The sequence below is a fragment of the Diplotaxodon limnothrissa genome, linkage group LG7, assembly GCF_057381915.1.
Source record: "Diplotaxodon limnothrissa isolate DT_005_m linkage group LG7, D_limnothrissa_male_GT1.1, whole genome shotgun sequence".
NCBI classification, from domain to species: domain Eukaryota; kingdom Metazoa; phylum Chordata; class Actinopteri; order Cichliformes; family Cichlidae; genus Diplotaxodon; species Diplotaxodon limnothrissa.
This window is the reverse complement of record NC_140602.1, coordinates 12683171-12709968: the sequence shown is the minus strand read 5'-3', so window position 1 is coordinate 12709968 and position 26798 is coordinate 12683171. Positions and strand designations below refer to the sequence as shown.

General features: G+C 39.5%; 3 protein-coding genes across 4 annotated transcripts in view; 1 reads left to right on the top strand and 2 right to left on the bottom strand.

Moving 5' to 3' along the window:
• The window catches only part of frmd5a (FERM domain containing 5a), a 69643-nt gene extending 63396 nt beyond the window's left edge, over positions 1-6247 (top strand). Inside the window, exons 14-15 of one of the 2 annotated variants that reach the window (XM_085359217.1) lie at positions 4245-4597; positions 4777-6247. In XM_085359217.1, the coding sequence (XP_085215343.1) occupies positions 4245-4597; positions 4777-4824 (401 nt within the window). In that variant the 3' untranslated portion in view covers positions 4825-6247. Of the gene's footprint in view, positions 1-4244 lie in introns of both variants that reach the window. The other variant, XM_085359216.1, reaches the window with a different exon arrangement.
• A 3526-nt stretch (positions 6248-9773) lies between these two features.
• Positions 9774-18328, bottom strand: blm (BLM RecQ like helicase). Its single transcript, XM_085359215.1, has 21 exons — positions 18198-18328; positions 17236-17966; positions 17009-17144; positions 16468-16568; positions 16245-16359; positions 15511-16154; positions 15075-15251; positions 14875-14993; positions 13734-13847; positions 13515-13613; positions 13269-13417; positions 12993-13099; positions 12542-12702; positions 12196-12391; positions 11918-12108; positions 11689-11833; positions 11370-11569; positions 10906-11101; positions 10697-10819; positions 10133-10331; positions 9774-10001 (listed from the first exon to the last, which is right to left on the bottom strand). Exons 1-21 carry the CDS (start codon positions 18290-18292, stop codon positions 9824-9826), a joined length of 4176 nt encoding a protein of 1391 aa, XP_085215341.1. The 5' UTR covers positions 18293-18328; the 3' UTR covers positions 9774-9823.
• A 2705-nt stretch (positions 18329-21033) lies between these two features.
• On the bottom strand, positions 21034-23981 carry ctsh (cathepsin H). The gene is made up of 12 exons (XM_085357414.1): positions 23890-23981; positions 23671-23702; positions 23405-23510; positions 23247-23317; positions 23061-23165; positions 22565-22651; positions 22417-22472; positions 22247-22328; positions 22069-22137; positions 21880-21986; positions 21331-21456; positions 21034-21243 (listed from the first exon to the last, which is right to left on the bottom strand). Exons 1-12 carry the CDS (start codon positions 23951-23953, stop codon positions 21174-21176), a joined length of 975 nt encoding a protein of 324 aa, XP_085213540.1. The 5' UTR covers positions 23954-23981; the 3' UTR covers positions 21034-21173.
• Positions 23982-26798: the final 2817 nt, after the last annotated feature.

Genomic DNA, 26798 nt, shown 5'->3' with positions numbered 1-26798 from the left:
TTCTCTATTCTAAATTAGTCTCTGCCTCCTGAGCGAGGTGAAAGTGATACAAGTCCTGTGGTCTTCTGCGCTTCCAGCTTATTGGACAGGCAAATTTAAGTCGCTGTTGTCATATTTCAAGAGTACAGCACGATAATGTGGTGTGTGTGGTTTCTGTAAAAGTTTTATTATGCTAGAGTGTTCAAAATTTAGAGCTCTAAATATGGCAGATACAAATGGCAAACACATTTTCTACTCACTGGCTCGCTGCTGTAAGCAGAACACAGGATAAGCTGAGGCAGATCTACTCTGAGTAAAGATAGCCGCTGACATTCACACAGCCTTTATGCTGCTTTCTTTTCACTTGACTTAAGTTTCATGTCCGCAGAGGCTTAGGTGCCGGGCATAATCTGCCCTACTTTCTTACAGTTTTTAAAAGGTCCTTTTCGTGTTGTGCTTCCTCATCAAAAGCTGATTTTTAATCCCTTCTCTTTATAGTAAAGGTGTAATGTTGCTGCTTTGACACTGTGGGGAATGTGATTACGTCAGCAAAGATCTCAGCAGCTCGTCTTCACTGACATCTATACTGTGCCTCTCTTGTACTGTACTATGACCAGTTCAGCTGCAGTACTGTATATCTGGCTCGTCTTTGAACCTCTGTTCAATAGTTGCTTGTAGCACTATGGGATGATAGTGTTTTTAGTCAAGTAGCAGCTCTGCTACTGCTAATAAAATTATTTCACAAAAAAAGAAAAATATCACTAGAATAACAGAAAAACTTACACAGATAAGAACCAAATTTCAAAATCAGAGTTGAACCTCAATGTGAGTAGAATTGAAATGAAATCAAAATAAGAATAGAAAAAACTCAACTGTGGGAAATGTGTAGCAGATTAGTGATTTTGACCCAGAAATGGTGGGTTGAAAGAAAATAGTAAACACACAGTAGGACTAGGAGTCGATCATTAGTAGAAAACCATAGTCGATCAGTATAACACGAAGTCAGTTAAACTTCGGGGATATCAGTCTGTCCAGTTAGGAAACAAAAACCATTTTAAATTCTGCTTTGGTGCAAATAAAAGAGACAGCAGGTGCAGTGGGGAGGCAACAACCAGGTGCCACTAAAGAAGGTCTGGACCTCATGCCACCCTCATAGAGTCTGATTCTGGTCTGGAAACATGCATGAGGAGCCTGCTTTGAGTTCATTTTGTATTGCTCTGCCAGTGGTCCTCCTGGGCCTTGTCACCGAAATGAGAAGATACCGCTCCTGCTGTTGGGTTGATACCCTTCACTCTCCAACCCTTTTTGTGTAAGAGCCCGTGTGGGTTGTTTGCTTTGTTGTTGAAGGATATATACATTACATTTGGATTGGATTCAAAATGAGTATGTTAGTAATGTTGGTAATATTGGAATTTCAAAGAGCAAAACAAACAAACTTTATTAGTGCTCATTTGTGTTAATGCACACTGGGTGGAGAGGAGGATCCATATGATATGTTGGCCATGGTTATTTCTATAGTTTGTGTAGACAGACTTTGAAAACACATCTCCCCCTGGGACAATACAGACACTCTAAAATGATTCACATTAACTGCTTGACTGTGGAGAAAGCGTGATCAAATTTCAGCTCTCAAAGTGGAGCCTGTGTGTCTGCATGTCGTAACAGACCTCTGCTGGTCAAACAGAAACCTTTCAACAGTACCAGAACTACAGTAAAGGGTGTGTGTGAGTGCCTCATTAGATGGAAAGTATAACTGACCGCTTACTTTAATAGTAACAAGAGCAAGAAGAAGAAGAACAACAAGAACAAGTGAAGAAAAAGTAATTAAAACATTTAAGAGGAGTTAAAAGTTAACATATTAGGTGTAGGAATACTCACAGAACAATGAGGTTAACGGTGAGGAATAAAGAAAATTATAATTCAAAAAACAGTTAAATTAAAACAAATGTGAGGAAGAAGTTAGATGTGAAAACTATGGATGATCTATTCCAGGGATAACATGTGGAGAAAGAAAAAACAGGAGAGGGCCGAGGACAGATCCCTGAGGAACTCCACAGGTCATTTTCATTAAGGATGACTGTGATTTGCCAATGTCAACACTAAAAGAGTTATCCTATAAATAAGAATAAAACCACCTTAAAACTGACTGTACCAGAGATGCCAACCTAATGTTGGAGACCATTCAGTAAAATGCAGTGAGTCACATTGTCAAATGTAGCACTCAGATCTAATAAAATACTTTGTATCAATAGGTAACTTCACATCTGAGCAGACAAGCATCACATGTGGAGTTCCCCAAGGTTCCATCTTGGGACCCCCTCTGTTTAACATTTACATGCTCCCACTGGCACAGATTATAAAGAACAACAAAATAAACTATCATAGCTATGCAGATGACACACAAATATATATCACAATGTCACCAGGAGACCGAGGCCCTGTACAGGCTCTTGGTAAATGCATTGAGGAAATTAATGACTGGTTGTGCCACAATTTTCTCCAACTAAACAAAAACAAAACTGAAGTAATAGTCTTTGGCGCCAAAGAAAAACGATTACAGGTCACCAGAGAACTTCAATCTATACATCTAAAAACCACAAACCAGGCGAGAAATTTGGGTGTAGTGATGGATGCAGACCTAAACTTAGAAAAACACATTAAGACAATAACAAAATCAGCTTACTATCACCTCAAGAATATTTCAAGGATAAAAGATCTGATGTCTCAACAGGACCTGGAAAAACTAGTCCATGCATTCATCTTTAGTAGGCTTGATTACTGTAACAGCATCTTTACAGGTCTACCTAAAAAATCAGTCAGACAACTACAGCTCATTCAGAACTCTGCTGCTCGTGTCCTCACTAAGACCAAAAAAGTGGACCACATCAGTCCAGCTCTGAGGTCTTTACACTGACTGCCTGTCCGTCAGAGCATAGACTTTAAAGTTCTGATGCTGGCCTATAAAGCTCTGAATGGTTTAGGACCAAAATACATCAGTGACCTCCTGACCCAGTATGAACCTTCCAGATCCCTCAGGTCATCTGGATCCGGTCTTTTATCAGTTCCCAGAGTCAGAACCAGACACGGAGAAGCTGCATTCAGCTTCTATGCTCCTTATATCTGGAACAAACTCCCAGAAAGCCTCAGATCAGCTGAAACACTCAGTTTATTTAAATCCAGGTTGAAGACTCACCTGTTCTCAGCTGCATTTGAATAAAGCACTAAATCCACACTTTTAAGCTTAAATTTCAAAACTTACACTAACTACTGATCTTATCTATTTCTGATTTTATCTGTTTTGATTTTATATACTGTTTTGTTTGTTTGTTTGTTTGTTTGTTTGTTTGTTTGTTAAGTGGGTTTAGAGCTCTGGGTAGCTCCCCAACTGGGTCTAGACTGGGTCTAGAGAGTATTTTAAATTCAGGGAATTTAAAATAGAAAGTAGCTCGTCCACAGAAGGACTGGTAGCTCCCCTTACGATAAGGGTTCAGATCGCGCGAACAGGTGTGGGATTAGAGCTCTGGGTAGCTCCCCAACTGGGTCTAGACTGGGTCTAGAGAGTATTTTAAATTCAGGGAATTTAAAATAGAAAGTAGTTCGTCCACAGAAGGACTGGTAGCTCCCCTTACGATAAGGGTTCAGATCGCGCGAACAGGTGTGGGATTAGAGCTCTGGGTAGCTCCCCAACTGGGTCTAGACTGGGTCTAGAGAGTATTTTAAATTCAGGGAATTTAAAATAGAAAGTAGCTCGTCCACAGAAGGACTGGTAGCTCCCCTTACGATAAGGGTTCAGATCGCGCGAACAGGTGTGAAATGTGTGTGTTTAGTTAGTTTGTTTGTTTGCTTGTTTTAATCAATTTTAAATCATGCTTTTTATTTGTTTTTGTTTCTAATGTCTCTGTAAAGCACTTTGAATCACCTTGTTGTTGAATTGTGCTATACAAATAAATTTACCTTGCCTTGCCTAATAAAACTAAAATAGGATTTACAAGCATCAGCAGCATCCAACAGATATCACTCTGGGGAGTCTTGTCTCTGTGCTGTGGTTTCCACTAATTTCAGTTAAAAAGACCAATCAAAACTTGGAGTGACAGGCAGGTTTGGAAATTTGTATAAAATAGTCTCAAAATTATTCACGATTGTGCCACTATCATAAAGCCCCTTTATAGCCAAGTTTATATAAGTTCTTTATGTCTAAAATGTGTGTAATATTTCCTACTTCATGTGATTCCCTTGTTTTATTTCCTCTTTGAACTCCTCTGCAGGTCTGGAGTCCTTGCGTGACAGTGCCCACTCTACACCGGTGCGTTCAGTGTCCCACGGGGAATCCTTTATACCACGCTCCCGGAGCCAGGTCGCAGATACCAGCGAGGGGATGGCAGTCATCTCTGACGAGGCCTACAGCCCCTCTGACAGCGTCCTGCCCACGCCGGTGGCTGAGCACAGCATGGAACTAGCCGTATCACGCCAAATCAATGGAGCGCCCTGCAGCATTGAGGAGGAAAAGGAGTCGGAAGCGAGCACCCCTATGCATGGGGAACGGGGTGATTTTGGTGCGGACAGTAGATCTGCACAGGAGGGCGCAGGGGGGGACTCAGCCCTCAGCGAGGTGGAACAGGTGAATAAGTTTGTCTTAAGTGTCCTCCGTTTGCTCCTTGTGACCATTGGACTCCTCTTTGTGTTGCTCCTCCTCCTCATCATCCTCACCGAGTCAGACCTTGACATTGCATTTTTAACTGATATCCGCCAGACCCCCGAATTTGAGCAGTTCCATTACGAATACTTTTGTCCCCTCAGGCGGTGGTTTGCCTGCAAGCTCCGCTGGGTGGGCGGGTTGCTCATTAACAAGTGAGAGTGAGGTCGTAGAGTCCATAAACCTGTTCGGGGGTCTGACAAGACGGTTAGGACTCCGGAGTGATGGAGGGCAGCCTCGTCCCAACTATGAACCCTGCTTCTCTCATCCTCCTCCTGCAGACAGACATACAGCTTGGACCACTCCTGGTAACACCGGGCCAGGATCTCTCTCCCCCTCCTCCACTTTAAGTTGCCCTCACCCACTCAACCCCCTCCTCGTTTCGCTTACGTTGTTCTTTTTTTCCTTTTTTTTTTTTCTACAAAAGCCAGGACACCTTTTTTCTGCAATTTTTTTTAAATTTTAAGCCATTTCAGGTATTTTATTTTTTCAAATAAAACAAAGGAAAAAAAATTAAAGAGAAAAGCAAAGAACTAAAGGATTTTAAACAGTTCCTTTTACCGGAACAGAAGATGTTTTTTTTTGTCGCAACAGATGAACGTTGCCTTCGTTTCTTATTTATTGCTTTTAAACACGATTAGCAGAAGGAGAAGGGGTCGTGAATGGTGATCAAGGAAGTTGATTTTGTCAGTAAAAGATGAAAGTGAGTCACGTCAGAGTCAAAGGGCCTTCTGCTGTGAACCATACATGAGTCAAAGTGGTGTAATAGCGCTTGATATCGATTCATCCCCATCAGAAGTCGGCAGCAGATTAACCTCATTAGAAAAACAAAGCAGTTTGACGGGAATAATAGTGAAGGTGTGTGGAATGGAAAACAGAAAGTGTGGTTAATGAGTTTTTTTTGGGAATATAGAAATTATCGATAGCTTAAGACACAGTTAGACTTCAGTATACATTTGTATACAAGGTTCGCAAGGTTATTTTCTAACACTTTATAAGGATACGGTGAAATAAGTACCAATACCTGTAGTGTTATTTTCCCAGTAGTGTCAGACGTGGTTAGAAAAACGCTCACAATGAGCAAAGATTCACTGGCACCAGTAGATGATAGTCTAGGTAGATGTGCAATGCTGACATGGTTTTAATAATTAAGAACTTTGAATGTGCTCGTTGGTTCAGTTCTTTTGTTATTTCTTCATTTTAATTTGATTTGCTTTTTTTTTTTTTTTTCATCACGTTGAAATTCGATGAATTTCAATGATTTCTTTGTATGAAGAATTCTTGATTTATTTTGGTTTCATATCAACCTTGCTCTGACTATATTATTATTATTGTTAGAATAAGAGTAATACTGTACTTTTTGTACAAATTAGTTTGTTTCCTAATATATATTGACACGTTTTCCATGTATATTTTAACAGAACTGAAATGTTATTTTGTTATTGAGATTAAATTATACCTTTTTTAGCGCTGTAAGGTCAGAAGCATTTATGGAAAGATGGAAGGAGGTCTGAAAAAGAAAAAAGAAAAAACAACAAAAACAACAACAAAAAAACAACAACAAAAAACAAACAAACAGGGCTTTTATCCAGATCCACTCAACACTAATCATGCCTCCCATCACTCCACCAGCAGAGTGTGTGCAACTTTAATGACCGTTTAGATTGAATTAAATCTGGAATGTCATTGTACCACCAATACTAAATAATTCAAAAACATATGTCCGACTTTCATAACTTTATCATATCTTATTTTACTTGAAGAATTTGGAGAAGTGACGGAGCCTGACTGACTGGATCTACGTTAAAGGGGACCTGTTTTTTGATATTTAAATATGCTGGATTCTCATGTTTAAGATAGTTGAGTATACAAATGTGCAAATAATCCATGTGAGACAGAAGCTCAGACTTCAGGCTGCTGACAGTTTGATTTTTTTTGTTTTGTTTTGTTTTGTTTTTGGGGTTTTTTTGGACCCTTGGACCTGCATGATGTCAGTAAGAGCGGATGTCCCTAATATGGTCATGTTTAGGCACACAGTGCTGGTTGTGTGCGCACACCTGATGGAGTGGGGGAGCTGAAATAGCTCATTTCAGACAGAAGATAAGCTGAAGGGCTGCACTAAAGCACAGAATGAGGTAAATAATAATTATTTTAAGCTGTTTTTCATGCAAAGCTACTCTTAAGGATATAAAAGGTCCTCTTAAAAAAACAAACACAAAGTAATTTGACATTCTTAAAAATTTAACATTTAAAAAAAACTAGGAGGCTGTTTTGATAAAATGAATATTGCATAAAATTAGCTACTATTAATGCAATAATTATCTTTTCTCTGCATTTATAAATACAGTATCTGTTGGTCAGATTAAGGAAAATCGCACTGAAACAATAAATTAATCTAGAATTAACTAATGTGAAACCAGAAATCTCGACTTTGGTGGAGACAGACTGCATACAGGAATCTTTTCTTTATCTGGAGTTTTATATCAGATAACATCTGCTCCTTGATGTCTTGGTCAGGCTTGAGGCTCTTCCGTCTCACAGCTCAAGGGAGCAATAACTGTCGCGGCTGCTGGATTCTGGTTAAAATCGGGGGGGGGGTTGTACCTCCTGCACCAAATGCAGGTGTATGTGTTAGTGTGTCATTATGTAGGAGTGGAAGCAAGATTCATGGTGATGGAGTGGAGGCTTGGACAGACTAAAGCAGAGAAGGAGGAGAAGTGAGAGGGGTGACGAGAAAGAGATGTAGAGAAGTTCTGAAGGATTAATTACCATGTAAATTCGAAATTGAAGGCTGATCAACGGCTGTACAGGGTTAATGTTTTCTTTTCTTCTTTGTTTTCTTTTTTGGTTTTTTTACACACACCCTCCTGCAGCTGCTCCACTAAAGGCTTGATGGTGCTACTTGATTTGTTTGCTCCTGTGTAATCTGAGCATATAAATCCTCGGCTATGGCCTGACTGCAGACAGAGTAGCTTGCACACTGGCATTGTGGCTGGATCCACTCCTTTGGCTAATTGTCTTTCACAGGCCATAGTTATCTCTGGTGGAGGTAACAGCACTGACATTTCTCAGCACAATGCTAAAAGGAAACATGGAATCAATACAGCAACACTAGCAAGAACGCTGTTGATGTAGGAGCTTATTTAAGTGAAGAAAAGAAAAAAAAGCACATTTTTTCCTACCAGGGGGTGGAGCGGGGCGGGTGGGTTGACTTTTTTTGTGTACTTTCATACTTCATATTTATTACTTTTTCACTGAGGTCAGTATGACCCTTTAGTCCAGCCAGGCTGCATTGTTGTAGACATCTTTTTTTAAAAGTGTTCCTTTTACATCTCTCAGCATTATGTAGCTTAAGCGGTCTCTCTGAACATGCAACAATTTAAAAAAAAAAGAAAAAGAAAAAAAAAAAAGGCAGCATTATTCATGAAGCAATAAACAGCTGTAAGAGCAAAAAGTATGAAAAACATGTATACTAAGATCTAATGATGACTAATGTTTGATGAGCCAAATTTATTCGCCCAATTTGCTGTTGTGCTCACTCAAACAACGATGCTTGGACTCGAATGCTTAGACGCTCAGTTACCTTTGCAATCAGTAATCACAGTTTCTAAAATGGCATTTTCCTTAGAGACCTCTTGTGTGGATGTTTGTTCTGCTGTTTTCTGTTGTTTCACTGTTAAGCAAAACATTGCTCCCTGTGCCTGGATCCTCACTCTGCAGTTTACCAAAGTGGCAAAGATGAAGGAATGGAGACAGAGAGGCGCGACATCTCTTTCGGCTACAGACTTCTCCATCCTTAAATCTCCCAAACCAAGAGGGGAAAAACACTTTTCAGCTCTGTCTTAGACTCTAGTGTTCAACAGGCAGGCAAAACTCTTTGCAAGCTTGTTTCCTGTGACTAACCTGACATTACATTGCAGTTGTGGTGCCACGTTTCCATTTTCTGCAGTTACTTTACTTCATGGGAGATGACAGAAGCTATATCTGTCATTTATGGTTCATAAGGAAAATTGGCTTGTTTGTACTTTTTGAAAAAATATGTGGTTGCAGTGGAAGATGAAACATGAATTTTAGTAAAAGTAAAATACACGTGATGAGAATTAACCCAGTAACATAAGCTGCATGGATTTAAAATGCAATTTCATATGACAGCCAACCACCAGATTTCTGTAAACTTTTGATCGATTGTTATGAAGGCTGTAACAAAAAGATCTTAAGTTTCATGCCTGAGGTTGCTTTTTTTTCATTCTACTGGACTGCACTTTACTGTGACGTGTTATGTTGTCTACATATCTGAGTCATTATTAGCTAAAACAGCTAAAAAAAATAAATTTAAAAAAATAATCAGAATTTAAGATTTCTGTTGCAATCACTTAAACCAACTTACCTGACCACAATTAGGTGGTTTGTTCTTAATTGGCTTGATTTCCTCCCTGGCCAGAGCCCCTGTCACATTAATGTGAATGGTGCTTTTCGCACTAAGGGTTTAATGAAACTAACCCAAGACAGCTTGCTCTGCTTTTTGCCCTTTGCTCGCTCCCAGTACAGACCTTCACACAACTGTGCATACACGTCAATGAGTGTATATGCATATCCATGTCTGGTGGCGTGTTCTCTAGTCTGCCTCATTCTATCCTCAGATCGCAGATTGCTGTTTAATTATGTTAAATATAAAAGTATATATACATATATATATATATATATATATCTCCATGTGCCAAATCCAGTTCTTGTTCAGTCTGATCCATTCCAAAACCAATGTTTGTACTGTAGGTAACCTTCTGTACAAGTCAGTATAAAATATTGTTTCTCTCCAATAGTCCCTTGTAACTGGTGCCATTAAATAAGACACTTCAAACTTGAAATAAATGTTAAAAACGGATGCAGCTGCTCGTGTGGTTTTGTGTAAAAACAAAACAAGTTACATCGATACTCATGAATAAAATTTTAATTTATTTTTATTATGAAATAAGATAAGCACAAAAGTGCAGGGAAGGATTCCATCCACAGAAAGTAAAAATGTACAACAATATAAACATGCGATAACTGTACAGAAAATGCAGTTTTAGCTGGTCCAATATGAAGCAGCAGCTTGGTGGATTAGAAAATTAGCTTACTAGTCTACAAAGTCAGATACGGGATGAAGGAGTCCTAGCTCAAGTGTGAAAATACTGGCTTTAAGAACGGACGCTGGTTGCTTTGAGGCATCGGGGCTGCCAATAATCCTGGTCTCCTGGCTGCTGATGCATCACCTGCTGAGCTCCTGGACCCTCGACCTCCACCCCTGGAGCTGGAGGACGACCAGGATTTATTGCTGCTGTAGCCACGGCTAAATCCACAAAAATCACCACAGCAAGACAAAAGAAAGCAAAAAAGAAAAATAGTTCAGTTACAAGGGACGCCTATTGGCAAATATGATCCCCAACTGGATGATGAAATGTGAGACAACACTCTACAGACCCTTTAGAACTGGAGCTTGTGTTGCCACATCCTTTTTTCTTCTTGGAATACTTGAAGAACGGAGCCTTCTTTCTCTTCTGTCCCTGTGCAGACTTATTACGGAAGTAGGTGGAGGATTCTGTGTCATCCTCATCATTTCCACGAGTGCGACCTCGTGCCGTGTCTATCCACCCGTCGCCTCCACTGTCAGCCTGCTCCTCTGATACACAGAAGACATTTAACTTTATTTTTAAATTCACACAAATTGTGTTAAATTAAAAAAAAAAAAAAAAACTACAGGCAACCACTAGTGCTAGTGGTCAGCCTCCTCATAGACATGCCAAAATCTTAGATGTCTTCACAAGATTTTAAGAAACCTTGACCTCTGACATTGAGGTCACAAATTTAAACTGGTCTGAGATTTTAAGTAGATACAATTTGATATAACTGGAAGCTCCTATGCCGCCTCATTTTCAAGTTATCTTATTCACAAACTCAGGTGAACATGCTGCCCACCTGCCTGTTAGCACACCATCATGTGATTCAAAAAGTTACAATGTGCAAAACTTCAGTAGGATCTCTTACCAGGTAGCTGCCACTCAGAATATTTCTGTAGGACCTGAATGACTTCAGCTCCATACTTGTCCAGTTTATCTTCTGTTACACCATCAATTTGCAGGAGGACTTCAGGGTCAGAAGAAAGCTTTTCTGAATGTGACAAAAAGTGTGTTAAGTTATAAAATGTTTGCTTTTGAAATTAAATAAAAAGTTCTGTGTCTGAGAAGTTTAATTACCAGCTATCTTTTTCAATGTGGCAGTGGAGAAAATGTTGTAATAATGAAGGCCAAATGCTTTCCCCAGCTGCTTGCAGAGATCCAACAGCTCCTTAAGACACTCCTGCACCATTGCCTCTCTCCGGGAGACGTTCTTCGCCGTGGCAGCTTTATGTTTCCTGATGGTGGACGCGCTCTCAGTCTCATAAAACTCCACCTGGGAAATGATGAGAGCCAGTAGTGTTTTCATTGACTGGCAGCACTTCATTGCATTTTCCTACTCTACCTCTCTTCATGACACTTAAAACGATTGGTGTACAAAGGGCTTTAAAGTAAAAATGACACAAATTCCGATGTTTTAGCATATGAATTTCTAATACACACTGCAAGCAAATTAAAAAGCACCAAGAAAAACAATTGATAATTGATTTCATCATGCCTGTCAGGTCTGTAAAGGCCTTAAACGCTGATGTGCGACCTCTTACCTGCATGTGTCCAGACAGCACATTCATTGCTTTTGTTCCAGCGGAGATATAAGACACAGCTTGCCCACCATTGGTGATGTAGAGGTCTTCAACCAGGACGTTATCCAGAACCAGCTTTTTAAAAAGACGGTCAGCATTGTGTCTGGAGTAGGCTGCTCCAATGCCAAACATTCCTGTCTGTACCTTGGCAGCTTTAGAGCCTGACATAAAAGAACATTTACAGTTTTTAACCACACATAATTCAAACAACTGTACTGGGAATATCAACTTGTCTAGCTGCCAAATGCATTTTTACTGCTTGCTTGTGTATGTACTGTACCTATGAAGATATCCACAAGCATGTTGAGGGTCAGTCTGTTTTGGTTAGCAGTCTTGCCAAACCTTGCTCCGACTTTCTCACAGTTCTCCTGGACAAACCTCACGATCTTTTTCACGTCTTCAGTCACGTTTCGCATCTTGTATTGCTGTTTTTAGGAACATTGATGGCCAATTACAAACAGCTGGCGGTAGGTTACATACATCATCAACATAGAAGAAATGATTCCTACGTTGGGTTTGGTACAGTTGTCGCAGCTGACGTCTGGATGGTCCTTACAAAAGTTTCTGTTGAACTTCAGCTCTCCGAAGTAAGCGAGCAGCTGAATTCTTCTGCACTCCATCACGTTCTCACAGAAGTGCACCATGCTGTGTAGGTTGTTGTAGTGAGTTGCCTTGGTGTGTCTGTCACCTTCTCTGTCCACTGCGATAATGCAAGAAGCCAAAAAGACACTGTGTAAACATGTTAGGAGCTGAACTGGCCTGGACGGTTTGATTTTCTATCACTTACTGCTGATAATCCTCTTGATGCGCTGGACGTCGGTGTAGGAGTAAAAGAGAATGCAGTGAGAGATCTCTCCATCCCTGCCAGCTCTCCCCGACTCCTGGTAGTATCCTTCCATTGATTTAGGCAGACTAGCGTGGATCACATAGCGCACATCAGGCTTGTCAATGCCCATGCCAAAGGCTATGGTGGCACAGATGACCTGTTGGCAGCAAATGAAAAAAAGAGGATTTCAAGCATGACTCGAAACCATGATTTAAATTACGCAACCATCTAGTGATCTCGTCTTTGTGGCCGGTACCCAGACTGCTGGTTATGTTCATAATATCTATAATTTGAGTTTTGAGCTGACCTGGCAACCATCCTGATTGATCCATTTGGTCTGCACATACTCTCGGTCACTGTCACTGAGTCCTGCGTGATACGACAGGGCTGATAACCCTGCTCTCTGAAGACTCTCGGCCATGGCATCACAGTCATTACGAGACAGGCAGTACACGATGCCAGAGTCACCTGCATCAGAACAACAGACAGATGCATATAACCCCTGACAAAACACAGATTTAAAAGAACTTAGGGATTTCATTTCTATCAAAAATAACATCCAACAACTTGATATAATAAAATTCTACACAGTAATCCACTTGGCTTGTTGTCTGCAAACTGTTTTGATTTCCCACCTACTGTTCCAGACATGTGAGGGCTTAAAGTGTTCATATACAGTTAAAAATTTAACACAGCAGTTATGACAGTGTTCTGAAAATAGCATGCACCGGGATCAGAGAAAGTACTGAATTATTTACGTGGGTAGTGCTTCTTGATCCAGCTGGTGCAGTCCTCATCCACCTTTTTGGGTTTCTTGGGCAGCACTGAGTACTTCAGGTTTGTTCTGTTGAAGCTCATCGTAAACCTGAAAACACATTAGAAGAAAAATGTTCAGTTACTGTTTTGCTTTTTGATCCAGCAAGAAGAAGAAAAACACGCACGCACGCACACACACACACACACACACACACACACACACACACACACACACACACGTTTTAAATCTAAGCCAGAGGCTGAAAGTGAAGACATACACTTGGGGTCGACTCATGTTCAGCTGGTTGAGGATGTCTTTCTGCACTCGGGGAGTAGCTGTGGCTGTCAGAGCCATCATTGCCACATTAGGGAACTTCTGACGCAGTTCATGCAGCTTCTTGTAGTCTGGGCGGAAATCGTGGCCCCACTGAAAGATTTAAAATGATGGAATGATTCAAAATGGCTGCTGCTAAAAATAAAAGCATACAGCAGGATTGGGTGTGCATGAAAGCAAAGGAGCATACCTGACTGACACAATGGGCTTCATCTATGACAAACCGAGCCAGAAGGCCTCGCTCGTACAAGTTCTGCAGTGCGGAGATTAACCTGTTACTCGCACTCACCTTTTGGGGGGGGAGTGAGGAATAAGTCAGTTTTAAGCATTACAGAATTTATAGTTACAGACATGTTTAATTATGCAATTAAATCTTTCAAAATTAGTTTACAAGTCACAAAAAGCTCACCTTTTCAGGTGTGGCATAGAGCAGTTTAATAATGGGATCTTTCCTTGAAAGCTGCATATAAATCCTCGATGCTTCACTATCACTTTTATCACCAGATAGACTTGTTGCTGGAATCTGAAATGTAGAGCAATACAATAAAAACAAAAATTAAAAACCAAAAACACAAAACAAACCACAACAACAACACAAAAAAAAACAAAAAAAACCCCCAAAAAAAACAGCAGAAGTATAAAAAACTTCCTAAACCAAGACTGAAATTACTATTCACAATATTGACTCGCAGTTCCATTTCCCATGTAGTGAGGAGCTGTTAGTGAAAACATTAATGCAAGTGGGCTGGACAAGCAAAACTTTTGGTCAGTCTAAGGAAGTTTAACTACACAGTTAATCCCTCCGATATCTTAATATAAGCAAATCAAATGCAGTCTCTACATGACAAAGAAATGCTGCTGTAGTAAATTAAAGACATTTGTCAGCTCGACTCTTTGGACTTAACTTGTGAGAAATAAATGTGTAAAATTTTAGAAAAGGCTGTGGCACTTCATTTCTCAGGCTGTGATTTAACCATAAAGCAGAAAACGTATGCACCGGGATGTCTGTTTTTTCAAAATAATTACTTATTTTGAAAAAAACATTTGTTTCAATTGTAGACAGGATTTTTTCTGTTGTTATTTAATTGTTTATACGTTACCTAATTACTTTTTTCTAATTGAATGGCCATAGGGGAGGTGTTTATCAACAGGAAAAACAAAACTTATTTAAAAAACAAAAACAAAACCAAAAAACACAGTTAACAGTACAAAAATGATGCCCTCCTTCACACTTTCCAAGACCTTCCTTTGGGCCAAACTGGAGTCTTTGCCTGACAAGTTCTGGCCCCTGGGCCTTATATTGAGATGCATGTTATAATCCAATCATTATCAAGTAATCAAGTGGCAGACAGGGGCCAACTGGTGAAATGAACCAAATCTGACTGCCAAAAGTTAAGATATGAACTGACCCATAGTTTTGAAAAACTGTTAAAATGAAAATACTTTTTAAACCTATTAAATTAACTTATTAAATACATTTTCCAAGTACACGCATAAGCACTTCACACTTTTCTCTGATCAAATATACGAGTGGAAACAAGCATACTTACATCCAGAGTGGTGAGTTTCTGAACTTGGTCTACGATGAGTGATTTGAGTGGAGAAACCACCACAGTGACCCCCAGCGAGACACACGCAGGCAGCTGATAGCACAAACTTTTCCCTCCACCTAAAAAATACAACAGTTTAAGATACCTGGACATCTTCACAGCAAACGCTGCACTGCTACTGTAAGCATGCTTTTACAAACCTGTGGGCATTAAAACAAACGCATCTTCACCCAGCAGTGCAGCATTAATCGCTTCTAGTTGATTAAACCTGAACTGATGAAGTCCAAAACGCTTGTGAAAGATCTTCATCATCTCTTGTGAATGAGGGAAGTTAAAGCCTCTGAAGCGATCATGAGCTGGGTTTTTGAAGGTGGGTTCTGCAAATAGAGACACAAAAAAGACAAGTTCCTTAAAAATCAAATCCTGTGTTTATCAGGTATGACAGACCACCTTTAAAAACATACGTTTTCTGTTAAATATATAATTCATATGGAATTTTGCATTTCAGGAGAATGAAATCAGTACACATGGAATGTGTAACAATCTAGAACTGTATGAGATTTGTGGACCAGAGGGACACAATAGGCTGTTCTCAGATGCCTCAAAAACAGATTCAGTGAGTACAAAATGACTTGCCTGGAGAACAAATTGTTGACGGCTTTGGAGCAGAAGTAGGTGTTGTTGGTTTCTTTTCCCATGAGGACTTGCTCGGCCCCCCCTCTTTCACTGCTGTAGTCACAGCTGATGAAGTTTGTGGTTCGTCAAAGTAATCTGGGATATCAGAGTCATTAAAGTCATCTATATCAAAGTCGTCATTATAGAAGTCATCCATTTCTTCATCTTCAGCAGCTACAAACGTTGGGGTGTTGTTCGATTTCTTCTGCGCACCACTCTCTGAGTCCTTGGGTGAGAAGAAGAGGTCTGAGCCATCAAGATCAATGCTTGATTTCTCAGATATATTAAAAGATGGCTTTGTGAACCTGTGTGCTGATGGAGAGTCACAGATACTGTCAGTTTCAACACCTATTGCCCTGCTGTCCTTATTATCCAAGGGCTTTATATCAATAACACTGTCAGAGTGATCAGAGTCATAGTCCACAGAGATGACTGAAGATCTTCTATGCTGAGGAGGCTTCTTGGAGTCCACAGGCACAGAGCAGTTGGATGAAACACCGTTGCTAGAAAAAGATGTTTCTTTGAAGCTGGGTTCAGAAATCACTGTGCTGTCTGGCTGCTGCATCCTAAACAAACAGTCACCGCCAGTTGCAAGAATTCTCTTCCTGCAGGATAAAAGCAGGTGATTATGGTCATAAAGACATTTAATTAAAACACCATGAATAATACCAAAACTACACACAAAGCTAACACACCTCTGGGCCCTCTTCAGTAAAAGTTCATCTCCACAGGACAAAGCAATTAATTCATGTTCAGGGATGGAGTCAACCAGAGCACAAATGGACTCCATGATAGCAAAAAGTTTTTCATCTGAAAAGAATTCAATACATGGAAGAAAAAAAACAACAAAACATACTTTTGAATAAAATGAGGTATAGGATTTTTTTTTTTTTTTTTTTTTAAAGGTACAACACTCACTTGTTTTGTCTTTTAAGCAGAGCTCGGATGGTTCATGCAGTGCGACGGGGCTCTTTGATTTCACAGCATTGTCTCCAATTTGAGCATCAGCTGATTCAGCTCTGTTTGAAAATAAAGAAAGTCATGTGATACGTTTCTAACTCTTAGAACAACCGTAATTTTTAAAATGACTTTCTTGTTATAATAAATATGACCTGAAAGAGTGATTAAGTTCATCAGCTAAGTATTTATTAAGGTCAAAGATGAGAAACCCACAGATCTTTTCCCCCACAGATAGGAAGTTCAGAGGAACCAAACTTGCTGGCCATTAAAGAAATTCAAGTTTACGCCTTTTGCTCACTGGCACCATCTCTGAAGCCAAGGCTGTCTTATATACTGTCTATATTTAAAACTTTCCCCATCAATCTAACTATTATCACTACAGAGAAGCGATTGCTGGCAGTAACAACTTTTTACAGGATGAAAGAGAACATTCGAGCATTTTGGCTGCTACAAACACAAGTATGATTGGTAAAATATGCAGACAAGTCTAAATTCTGACCTTGTCTCCAGTGCTGAGCCTGCGTAAATGATCTCATCAGGGATGGGTGAAGGTGGAATGCAATCAAGGTCATCTTCAGGCTCAGAGTTGTCATCTATCTCTATTGTCTTTGGGTCAATCCATATTTTCTTGTTACCTATAGAGTAACACATGGTAGCACATAGCGTTTTTTTGTTTTTAAATGTAATCTGTTGACCAGTGTATACCTAAAATAAACACCCAGTTACCTGTGCTTCCTGTAAAAGGTTCCAGCTCAGCATTATTATCTTCTTCACTGTCACTCAAGATATGCTTTAGATGTGCAGGATGTTTTCTGTTCATCTTAATGGCAAGTTCCTCCTCATCTGACCAGTCTGCTGGTTCCTGGTTTAAACTGGGTCCTGGTGAAACTGCAGCGGTGTTGACATTTTCCTCTGGCTCATCTGTTTCCATGCAGGTTTGCTTACCACTCTTGCTAGTTAATTTGGATGTTTTAAATAAGGAATCATAGTTTAGTTTGCCACTTTTCTCTGATACTTCTGAACTGAATGAGTTGTTTTTTCCCTTGGCTGGTGTTTCAAAGTCATCTAAATCATCCCAGTTGTCCACAGGAAAACTACGTGACACATCCAGAGCTGTGAAATTGAATGAATTACTGCTACAAGATAGGCTGTCAGATTTAGCTGGAGCTGGTGCCGACTTAATATCAGAGACCACTGAAGGTGTTTGGGATGCAGGAGAGGCAATATCTGCTGGGCTGATGGTATCCGACTTGCATTTTGAACTTACAGAGTAGTTGTTGATTTTGGATTTTTGAGGTCTCTCAAGCTTGTTTGAAAATGTCAAAGGAGATGGAGTCACCAAACCGCTCTTGTGGACATTGACATTCCTGTTTGCCAAAACATTTGAGCTGATTACCTTGGTAGGGACTTCCACCTTGGTCGTACCTGATGAGGACTTCTTTTTGAAAGAAAAAGCCCTGAAAATTACACACAAAAGGAGCTGAATTATAAAAACAATATGACTGTTAAGACAGCTAGTCTAACAGACAGTCTTACAGACTTTGAGGTGAAAGTGTCGCAATTCGAAACCATATCGCATGCCCAGCACTGTCACCCTAAACAGAGTGTACAGTAAATAACAAAACGTATCCATCCTTTTGCTGTTAGCAAAGCTTACAGTTAGCTAGCAGTTTTTTGGCCATACTTACCCCGGTTTAGGTTTAGCAACAGACTGCTTGCTTTGAGCAGCATTGCTGTGCCTCGCTAGCTGTTCCTTCAAGTTATTTTGTGGTAGACTGGACATTGTTTGTAAGAGGCAGCGCTAACGTGTTAGCTGGCTAGCAATAAGAGCTCAATTCATGAAGTAGCAGCGAGCAGTTTGTTTAGCATTACGCTAGACACGACGTGCGACCTGTCTCCCGGAGAGTCGCTCTTCACTCGTACCCCTCGTTGGAGTAAAGCTCAGTAACGTTCATTACAGTTAAATATTTTTCCCTTTGTTTTGACCGGAGATTAACTCTCTCAATGTGTACCTGTAAACCCAGACAACAGATTTTTGCGCCCATTCAACAAACGGACTTCTTATTGGCCGAGGCTGATTTGGCGTGAGTATCATGGGGAATGTAGTCTTCCGCGTGCACGAAACACATTGGGCCGGTTTCACACGCACATTTTATACTTGTTTATAATGCAAAAGCAGCCTAAAATGTAACTTTGAGCTGATCTAATACCGTCTACGATCGTGTTACATAAAACGCAATGATTTTATGAATACAAATTATCATCCCACCACTGGCTATAGTAGACCGAAGACCTACCTAATAGCGACCTCTGCTGCCCAGTTGCATTAAAAAAACAAAAAAAATCAGAAACCCTAACCCAACAAAATCAAGCTACCGGGTAAACGTTGTTTGCAGCACTGATAATCAGTGTTGGGACTAACGCGTTATTAAGTAACGCGTTACAGTAACTACGTTATTATTGTGGTAACGAGCACGGTAACTAGTTATTATGCCAAAATCAGGAACGCGTTAGTCGTTACTGGGATTTAGATAGGGTCGTTACTCGTTACTTCGTGTGGTGGCTATCGCGGAGCTTCCACAGATTCAGTAACATTAGCAAGTGGTGGAGGCCAGCAGGTGGATGAAGGAAAAGGGACGCAGAAGGAAAAGAGACCCGAGGCAGCCGCCGGTCCAAGTGTGAACTGAACTTCAGGTAAGAAGTTATGACCTGCAGTCTATCTGGGTCAGATATGAACCATGTTTAGGTGGAGTTTATTTTCGTTATTCTGACTTTTTCCGTACTGCGTGCTAGCTAGCATGACGGAGTTTCTATACAGCTGGGTGGGTGCTATGAAGTTAATGATGTTGAACTTTATTTTGTTCATAAGTTATTAGAGTTGCCAACCGTCCTGTCTGGTATTCAGAGAAAATATTACGCGTTTCTTATTGAGGTGAAAAGGAACAGTTTGTCCCGTAATTCAGCTACAATGAAAAAGGCACAAAGCTGGAGTTATTCTGTCTTTGCTGCACAGCTGCCTCTTCTTCTCTCTCCTCTCCCCCTCCCTCTCCCGTTTCTACTTCAATCATGAAAACTGATCAATGATCAGCTGATCGTCTCTCTTGTTTGTTTATCGCCCACTTTGTGCCGAAAGAGGAAACCAGCCGATGTCGCGCTAAACAACAGCAGCACTTTTAAGCTTGATCAGCTGTTGTTAGAATTTATTTAATATTAATTTCTAGTATCAGCTGATGTTTGCTGGAGCCACAGCTGTAAACCTGCTGGTCATGATACGGTTTGGATATGTGGTGAGAGGGAAACATGAAGATGAAACCAGGAGATGTCCTTACTGGATCATCAGAGCTGAACAGGTGATGGAGAAACAGGTTTACCTTTTAGGTGACATGAATGAGTTGAAGGGAAGTTATGAACTGTTTCTGAGAGACAAATAACACCAGGATCCTTTTTTAGGTAGCTGACAGCTGGTAACTGTGCAGGGGCGGGTCTAGCAAAGTGTTGCCAGGGGGCAGGTAGGGCATTAACAGGGAAAGGGGGGCACAAGGAAATACTTTCTTATTCTCATTTAAAATGTCTAGCTTTTAAAAAATAATTATCTGAATCTTTCAACAAACGATTGATAGATTGATGCATATATACCATCAAAACAGTGTACATCACTGTCACAACAGTGTTTATTTTCATTCAAAGGCTTTATGATTTTTCCTATAATGGTGGGCCGGTCTCTAGTCAAATTCTCCGGGCCAATTTTCTGTCCCAGTCCAGCCCTGTATGCAGCTCATCTGCAGTCTGGTGTTACCTACATCTTCCTATTCAGAAGGCAGAATTTCTGAGTTCTGAGTACAATCGAAAGCACCACGACTGCAGTTTTTGTGTTGGATGTAAAAGGCGCACATGACTCTGTGACGTAGGCTAGAATCATGGCAGCAGTCAATGACGGTCCAGGCGTGGAATTTCTCTCGTGGGAATATGCACATTATCTTTTCCTTTCTATTGGTAGGTGGCACAGTGCACTTGTGGCAAGTAAGCAAGCTAGAAGACTGGCAAAGTTATGGAAGAAACACATTAACAAGAGAATTCTGAGTAAAACCGAAGTTACTTTCCCTAGTAACTAGTTACTTTGAAAGTAACGAGTAACTTGAAGTAACTGAGTTACTTTTGAGAGAACTAGTAATGTAACTAAGTTACTATTTTAAAGTAACTTACCCAACACTGCTGATAATGCCCTTCATACCCTGCAACATTCCTGTCACAATGGTCTAATTAAACCAATGGATAGAATCTCCGATTTTTTTTTAAATATTTACAATAAAATTGTCACAGAGGGGTGTAACATTTGTGTCTCTTTGTTTTCTGTGACTTTTTACTGCAGTGCATTGTGAATAACAACTCGACATATTTAATAGAGTTTATTTGCAAATTTTATCAGAACAGTTTGAATGATTTTCAATGAAGTGATAATTTCAGTTACATTTATTTCATAGTGTAGTGACCTTGATCTTTCTGTCATAGTGCTTGAATGGGGGTTAAGACTTCTTCCCTTTTTTGGAAAAACAACACATCTGTAGATGCACAGGCAGCTGATTTTAAAACAAACTCTATACAAACAATATAAAAAGGAACTGGCTTCATCGTCGGCCCTTTTGTAATGTGCAAACATGTAATAATCACACCACTGGGAATGATGCGCAGGCAGCAAGTCCACACATGTTCTTCCCACGTTCAATGAGGAAATACCTGTGAGAGGACAAAACTGTTACTCTGTTTCTTTGGTTCATAATATTTAGGGAAATTTTTCTACATGTGACTGATTAGAAAAATTACCCGTTCATGCCCCAACTCGATCCCCATGAGTTCTTTACTATCCAGTGAGGAGTACCATTTTCTTGTCCATAGCCGACAGCCAGAACTGCATGGTTCACTTTGTCAGTGGTGTTGTGGCATTCAGTGCTGAAAGCAGAACATGTTTCTTCTGACTCTATATCTTTTATTCAGAAAGAGGAACTAAACCTCTCAAATGTCTGAAAGTAACAGCTTTACTGACATTTTAAACTGAATGAAATACTCTAAACCCTCTTTTCTCAGTTCTTATTTTAGCAGCAGTGGTTGTGGTAAACTTGCTGTCCAAATGAAAAACAGGTTTTGACCATGTGTGTTTATGTGAGCATCAAAAGAATAATAGACTTGATCAGTAGGTTCAAGTAAAGGTCTGCCCCATTCATTTCATGGACACTGCAGGGGAAAAATGATGGGAGCAAACATGCAGGAATCTGCTTACATTTGGTTATAGCAAATATAGTGATCATATAAACACTTAGTATGTTTTAATAAATGTGAAAAAAAGACAAAATTGAAATTATGACATCTTCTTACCTGGTGTACACACCCTGGTGGTAACTCATAAAGTCAGAGGTCACCTCAAAAGCAAAGCTGACAGGATTGTGTGTCCCGACAGCGTCCACCAACTCCATCTCATTGTACTGACAGACGGCAGAAAAACGTCATCATTCACTCGCTTCACTAAAGACTTTTCCTTGATGAAAATCCCTGATGGATACTCACTGCTGTTATGTTCACCACACTATTCACAAAAGCAGCTGCCCTTTCTGGTTTGTACACACACTTACCCTCCTAAAATGACAAAAAGACACAGTTAAAATAAATTAAGCCATTAAACACAACTGTTTGTAACTGAAAAGTCTCTTTTGTTTAATGTTTCTTTTTTTTAGTTGATAGTTACAAAAGCCGTGTATGGATAGTCCTGCTCGGTCATCAGTCCCTTGTTGTACATGATGTATTCAAATGCTTGACTGGGAAGACCACTGAAAGACAAATTAATATGTTATTAAACGAGTGAGCAATTACACGTAATTTTCTTTTAAAGGGGAAGGTAGGAAATGTTTGACTCGCCCATTGCATCCATGGTTGTTGAAATCTTGAGCGCAGTCTACCAGCTGTTGTTCTGACTAGTTAACGCAATAGGCAGTAAAGTTAGTCATTATGCTTTGTCATGAAGTGCAATTTTTGATACGTAATCAGCTAATAAAAAACAAGTCACCAGCGGTACAAGCTTCCCCTTGTTGATGGCAGTTACAGACTCCAAACAGCCAGTGGTGGAAAACGTCCAGCAACTACCACAGCCTCCCTTTGCCGTAAACACACACACACACACACACACACACACACACACACACACACACACACACACACACACACACAAAGATTTTAGGAAAGATTTTATGCACTGAAAGAAATACTAAAAAAACTCAACTTAACACTGGGCCTTTTTCTTACAGCAGACCTGTTGACATGTTTTGTTTGGAGGAACACTGGATAAACTATTTAAGGGCAAACAGTTTTTGCAATGCCACTCAGCAAGTAAGTTTAGTTAACCTGTTATCGACATGCAACAGTAACATTTTTCACTGCATTGTGGGGAAACTGCATCCCCTTAAAGGCTTTCCTTTTTCCTTTTACTATTACTATAATGTTTTTTTTTAATCTACTGTCTGACTGAGCAACCATGCATGTGGATGTCTGAGGTTCAGACTCACCTGATTCTTCACTGGGGTCACATAATTCCCTTTCTTTCTCCAGTCGATGGAGTCTGGTAGCGGCCCATTGCTGCTGAAGTAGTTCCCTTTGGTGGCAGAGCAGTTCTGCAAAAATCAACTTGTCAAAAAAAACCCAACAACAGCTTAATCATCATTGCAAAATGCTTCTTGTATGAGCATCATTACCTGAGGCTCAGACATGAGGAAGGACTTTCGAAATTCACTGAATGTCATGTCTGAAAACTGGTTCAGTGCCACTGCAGGAAGAGAGGAAATGCAGGTGAAAGCACTTTAGGATGAGCCACGTGAAACAAAACGTTAATGCAAACACAAAGAGGTCTTACTTGTGAACGAGTGGTTTCCTTCATTGTGTTTGTCAATCCTCTTCTTGTTCTCTGTGAATATCTGCAGTCTTTGGTAGTACTCCTTCAAGTTGTACCCTTTGTTGTACTGTACATGGAGGAAGGGTGTTGATTTAGACATTTATTTTTAAGTTTGATGCAGTACCCACTTGAGCCACGTTGTTACTATGATTTTTCTCACCAGACAACTTCCTCATAACAACATACTGAGCGCAATCTTTTGCTTATGTCACGGCGCTATAACCTACCTGTGCCATCCATGACTTGAAGTGAAACTCGTCTGTAAATAATCCATGTTAAAAAAAAAAATGTTAAAAAGTGTCCGATAAAGAACATGAAACAATAGAACAGACGCCGTGGCCGTAAATATGAAAGCGAAAGCTGGTGTAGCGCAAATGTCAAAGCAAAAAAGCACTAAAGGAATAAGAATGTAAAGCGGACTTTACCAAACAAAAGAAGCGACTTACCTTGATCAGACAGGCGAAAAGCTGACGTTACAGAGGCCGCAAAGAGCACAAGAAAAACGAACATTGTGTCGACTGTTCCAAGTGCCAGTATTTGCAGCAGGAGTGTGAAAGTGAAGTGAAACAGATGAGGCGAGTCACGAGGTGAACAGCTGCTGTTACAACTATGTGGCTATTGTTCTGCGATCCACGGGTAAATGTTTGATGGTTCACGGACTGCGTTTTGCTTTAAGCTATAGTTATTAAAAAATGGAGAGCACTGCAATAAATAATCATCACAATGCACAACAACTGCCTTCGTACAAAATGGTTAAAATAAACATAAAATAAGCGGCGTCTCAACTGTGGCTAAAGTGACATTGTGGCATTAAAGAAATGGAAATTATGTACTAAATGTATAAAGCAGCAGGAAAATAAACGTATATAATCTGTTAGTAATATTTTAGCCCCAGTTTATAGCATGAGCATGCTATAAAACATGTTTAATAGCGTCCTCCTTTTTAATCTGTGTTTGAATATTTTTTAATGTGTCTACATTTAAGAATGTCGCTACAAGGGCATATTTTGGTGAAATAATATGGTTTGTATGACTTGAAGCAATCATTTTTAAATAAATAAACAAGATAAACATATGCCATCAAGTTCACTGCTAGAGTCAGACCTGCGTTATTACCAAGTCTTTTGTGATGTTAGTAAATGAAATAAGGAAATCAATAAAATCTAAGTAGACCAGGTATTAAGCTGGTCCCAGGTTTCATGAAAGTTATGATGTGATTGCAACTTGGATTTTAACATTTATTGAATCAGAAAACAATTTATGTCATGTTTAGTTTGTGCATTTGTGAAAATTCTAATTATGATCATAAATATTTTTTTTCATATTAATTCCGGATTTTGCCGGATCACGGTAGGCCGCTGAGCACAGTTGCTTCCTAGGACAGAGAGCTGCTTATAAAGCTAAGAACTTTCAGACTGTATTTTATTTCATCATATTAGATGAGCATGTCAACTGATACAAGATCTACAAAAACACTTGAGACAAAATGCCCCTGAGATAAAATGAATTTATTATCAAGAGGTAACTGGGAAACATATTTTTGTTTATTTGTTGTTATGTTCTTCATCTTCTTTTAATCTTTTTTTTCCTTACAAAACTGGGAATATTTCTTAAGCTGTGGAAACATGAGGGTTGAAAGATAATTTTCATACCATTGGGTATTGCTTACAGCAAAATGTTTATTTGTTTATATACCTTATAAGAGTATGTGCATTTATAAGTGTATACAGTATAAGTATATAGTATTATTCTGTCTGTGAAGGTGTTGCATGCCTACCACATTAGCTTCAAAAGTGTACTGTACATACATAGTAAAAATACATACAAATATTCACAGAATAAGCACTACGTTACTATATTCCTGCTAACAGAAATGGTTATAGACAGGATTACAGTATAAATGCAAAACACTTTGAATTGCTCTCCTACCTCTAAGTTATGGTTTCAAGACCACACTGTTGTAGCGTTTTGTGTTAAGCTTGTGATATAAGTTGTTTTTGAGAGGATTACACTGTTCCACATTGAGAAATATGCCAGGTTGCATGTACAAAATGTACAGCGCATCTCAGTGAAGTGAATTAACAACAAAGTACAAAATACTTTCCCATGTTCATATAAAGAGCAGGTCACTCTCTCTTATACTACTACAAAAATAGTGTTTGAATGCTGCAGGCAGAGGTCATTCACATACATTTTATCATAGTTTTTAACAGCAATGCATATAACAGAGTGATATACAGTCATGTTCCACAATCACTGGAACAGCAAAAAGGACAGATTGTCTTTTGATTACAGAAGAGCAACAAACTTTTACTCTACAGAAGTAGAACCCGAACCTGAAGGTACAACACTTAACCACTGCGTGTGATTTTTTTTTTTTCCATGAGTTTCAATTTAACAAGTCAAGACCAAAAAGTTCAAGCATAAAGGGGGAAACTCGTTGAACTGTACTGGTGCACTTCAAGTGTAACAAAAATGCAGGTGACAAATCCGTCACCTTAAACCTCACAAACCTCACTTCTTTAACACTCTATGTTGTTACACAGCTTATAAGTGAACTCAGCAGACTTTAGGCACCTCGTGTGCCAACTGAGAAACTGTATTATCCTATAGCTAAACTTAACTTAAAGAAGAGGTTCCCAACCTATGGATTGTTTATCATTACCAGCTTTAGAACATTTACTTGACAGAAAGAAGAAGAAGAAAAAAACTCTACAGGTAATTAAGTGTGTACAGATTGTGTCTGCACATCATGTCCCATTTGTCACATTTGGTCTATATGTATCAGCTATATGTATCAGTATAAATATGTAGACTGAGCTGATGGTTCTAGCAACAAGAGTGCGATTTTTCGCAGCTCAGCCTGAAATATTTTGGCACATCTCAGCACATTTGCTTCTGATTTCAATGATGTCGACAGGGTAAAGCTTACATTAGTGATTTACATCAGTGGATGTTAATAAAATGTCTCAACAACAACAGAGGATAAACTGGTCCATTAACTTTCCAACTTTTAGAACAATATTTACAATTTTTGGTGAATACTTGACTGATTTTTGCAAAACCAATAACATTTCTGTAAGCTTTCAATATACGTTTAGTGCTAATTAGAAAATGTGAGCATGCTAACAAGTTAAGCTACAGTGGTGAGCTTGTTGTTCAGTTAACTTCGCAAATATAGCATGCAAATTTTAGCATTTAGCTCACAGAGTTGACCTTCCTGTGGACTGTATTCATTTTTCTCATTCAGCCAATAACTTCAACAAGAACCTTTACCTTGTATTCACTTTCATATCTGGTTGGACATACTGGACTGCTCCACAGTTACACTGTAGGAAAACATTCAGTGTGGTAA

What these genes read in the sequence shown, in the direction of transcription:
- blm (XM_085359215.1), bottom strand. Translation starts at nt 18,292, where the DNA reads ATGTCCAGTCTACCACAAAATAACTTGAAGGAACAGCTAGCGAGGCAC. An exon ending in AGAAACTCACCACTCTGGAT is followed by an intron (nt 13,848 to 14,874) that starts GTAAGTATGCTT and finishes TCTACATTTCAG; the next exon opens with ATTCCAGCAACAAGTCTATC. An exon ending in CACATTGAAAAAGATAGCTG is followed by an intron (nt 10,820 to 10,905) that starts GTAATTAAACTT and finishes TGTCACATTCAG; the next exon opens with AAAAGCTTTCTTCTGACCCT.
- ctsh (XM_085357414.1), bottom strand. Translation starts at nt 23,953, where the DNA reads ATGTTCGTTTTTCTTGTGCTCTTTGCGGCCTCTGTAACGTCAGCTTTT. An exon ending in TGACCCCAGTGAAGAATCAG is followed by an intron (nt 22,652 to 23,060) that starts GTGAGTCTGAAC and finishes TTTACGGCAAAG; the next exon opens with GGAGGCTGTGGTAGTTGCTG. An exon ending in AACAACCATGGATGCAATGG is followed by an intron (nt 22,329 to 22,416) that starts GCGAGTCAAACA and finishes TTTGTCTTTCAG; the next exon opens with TGGTCTTCCCAGTCAAGCAT.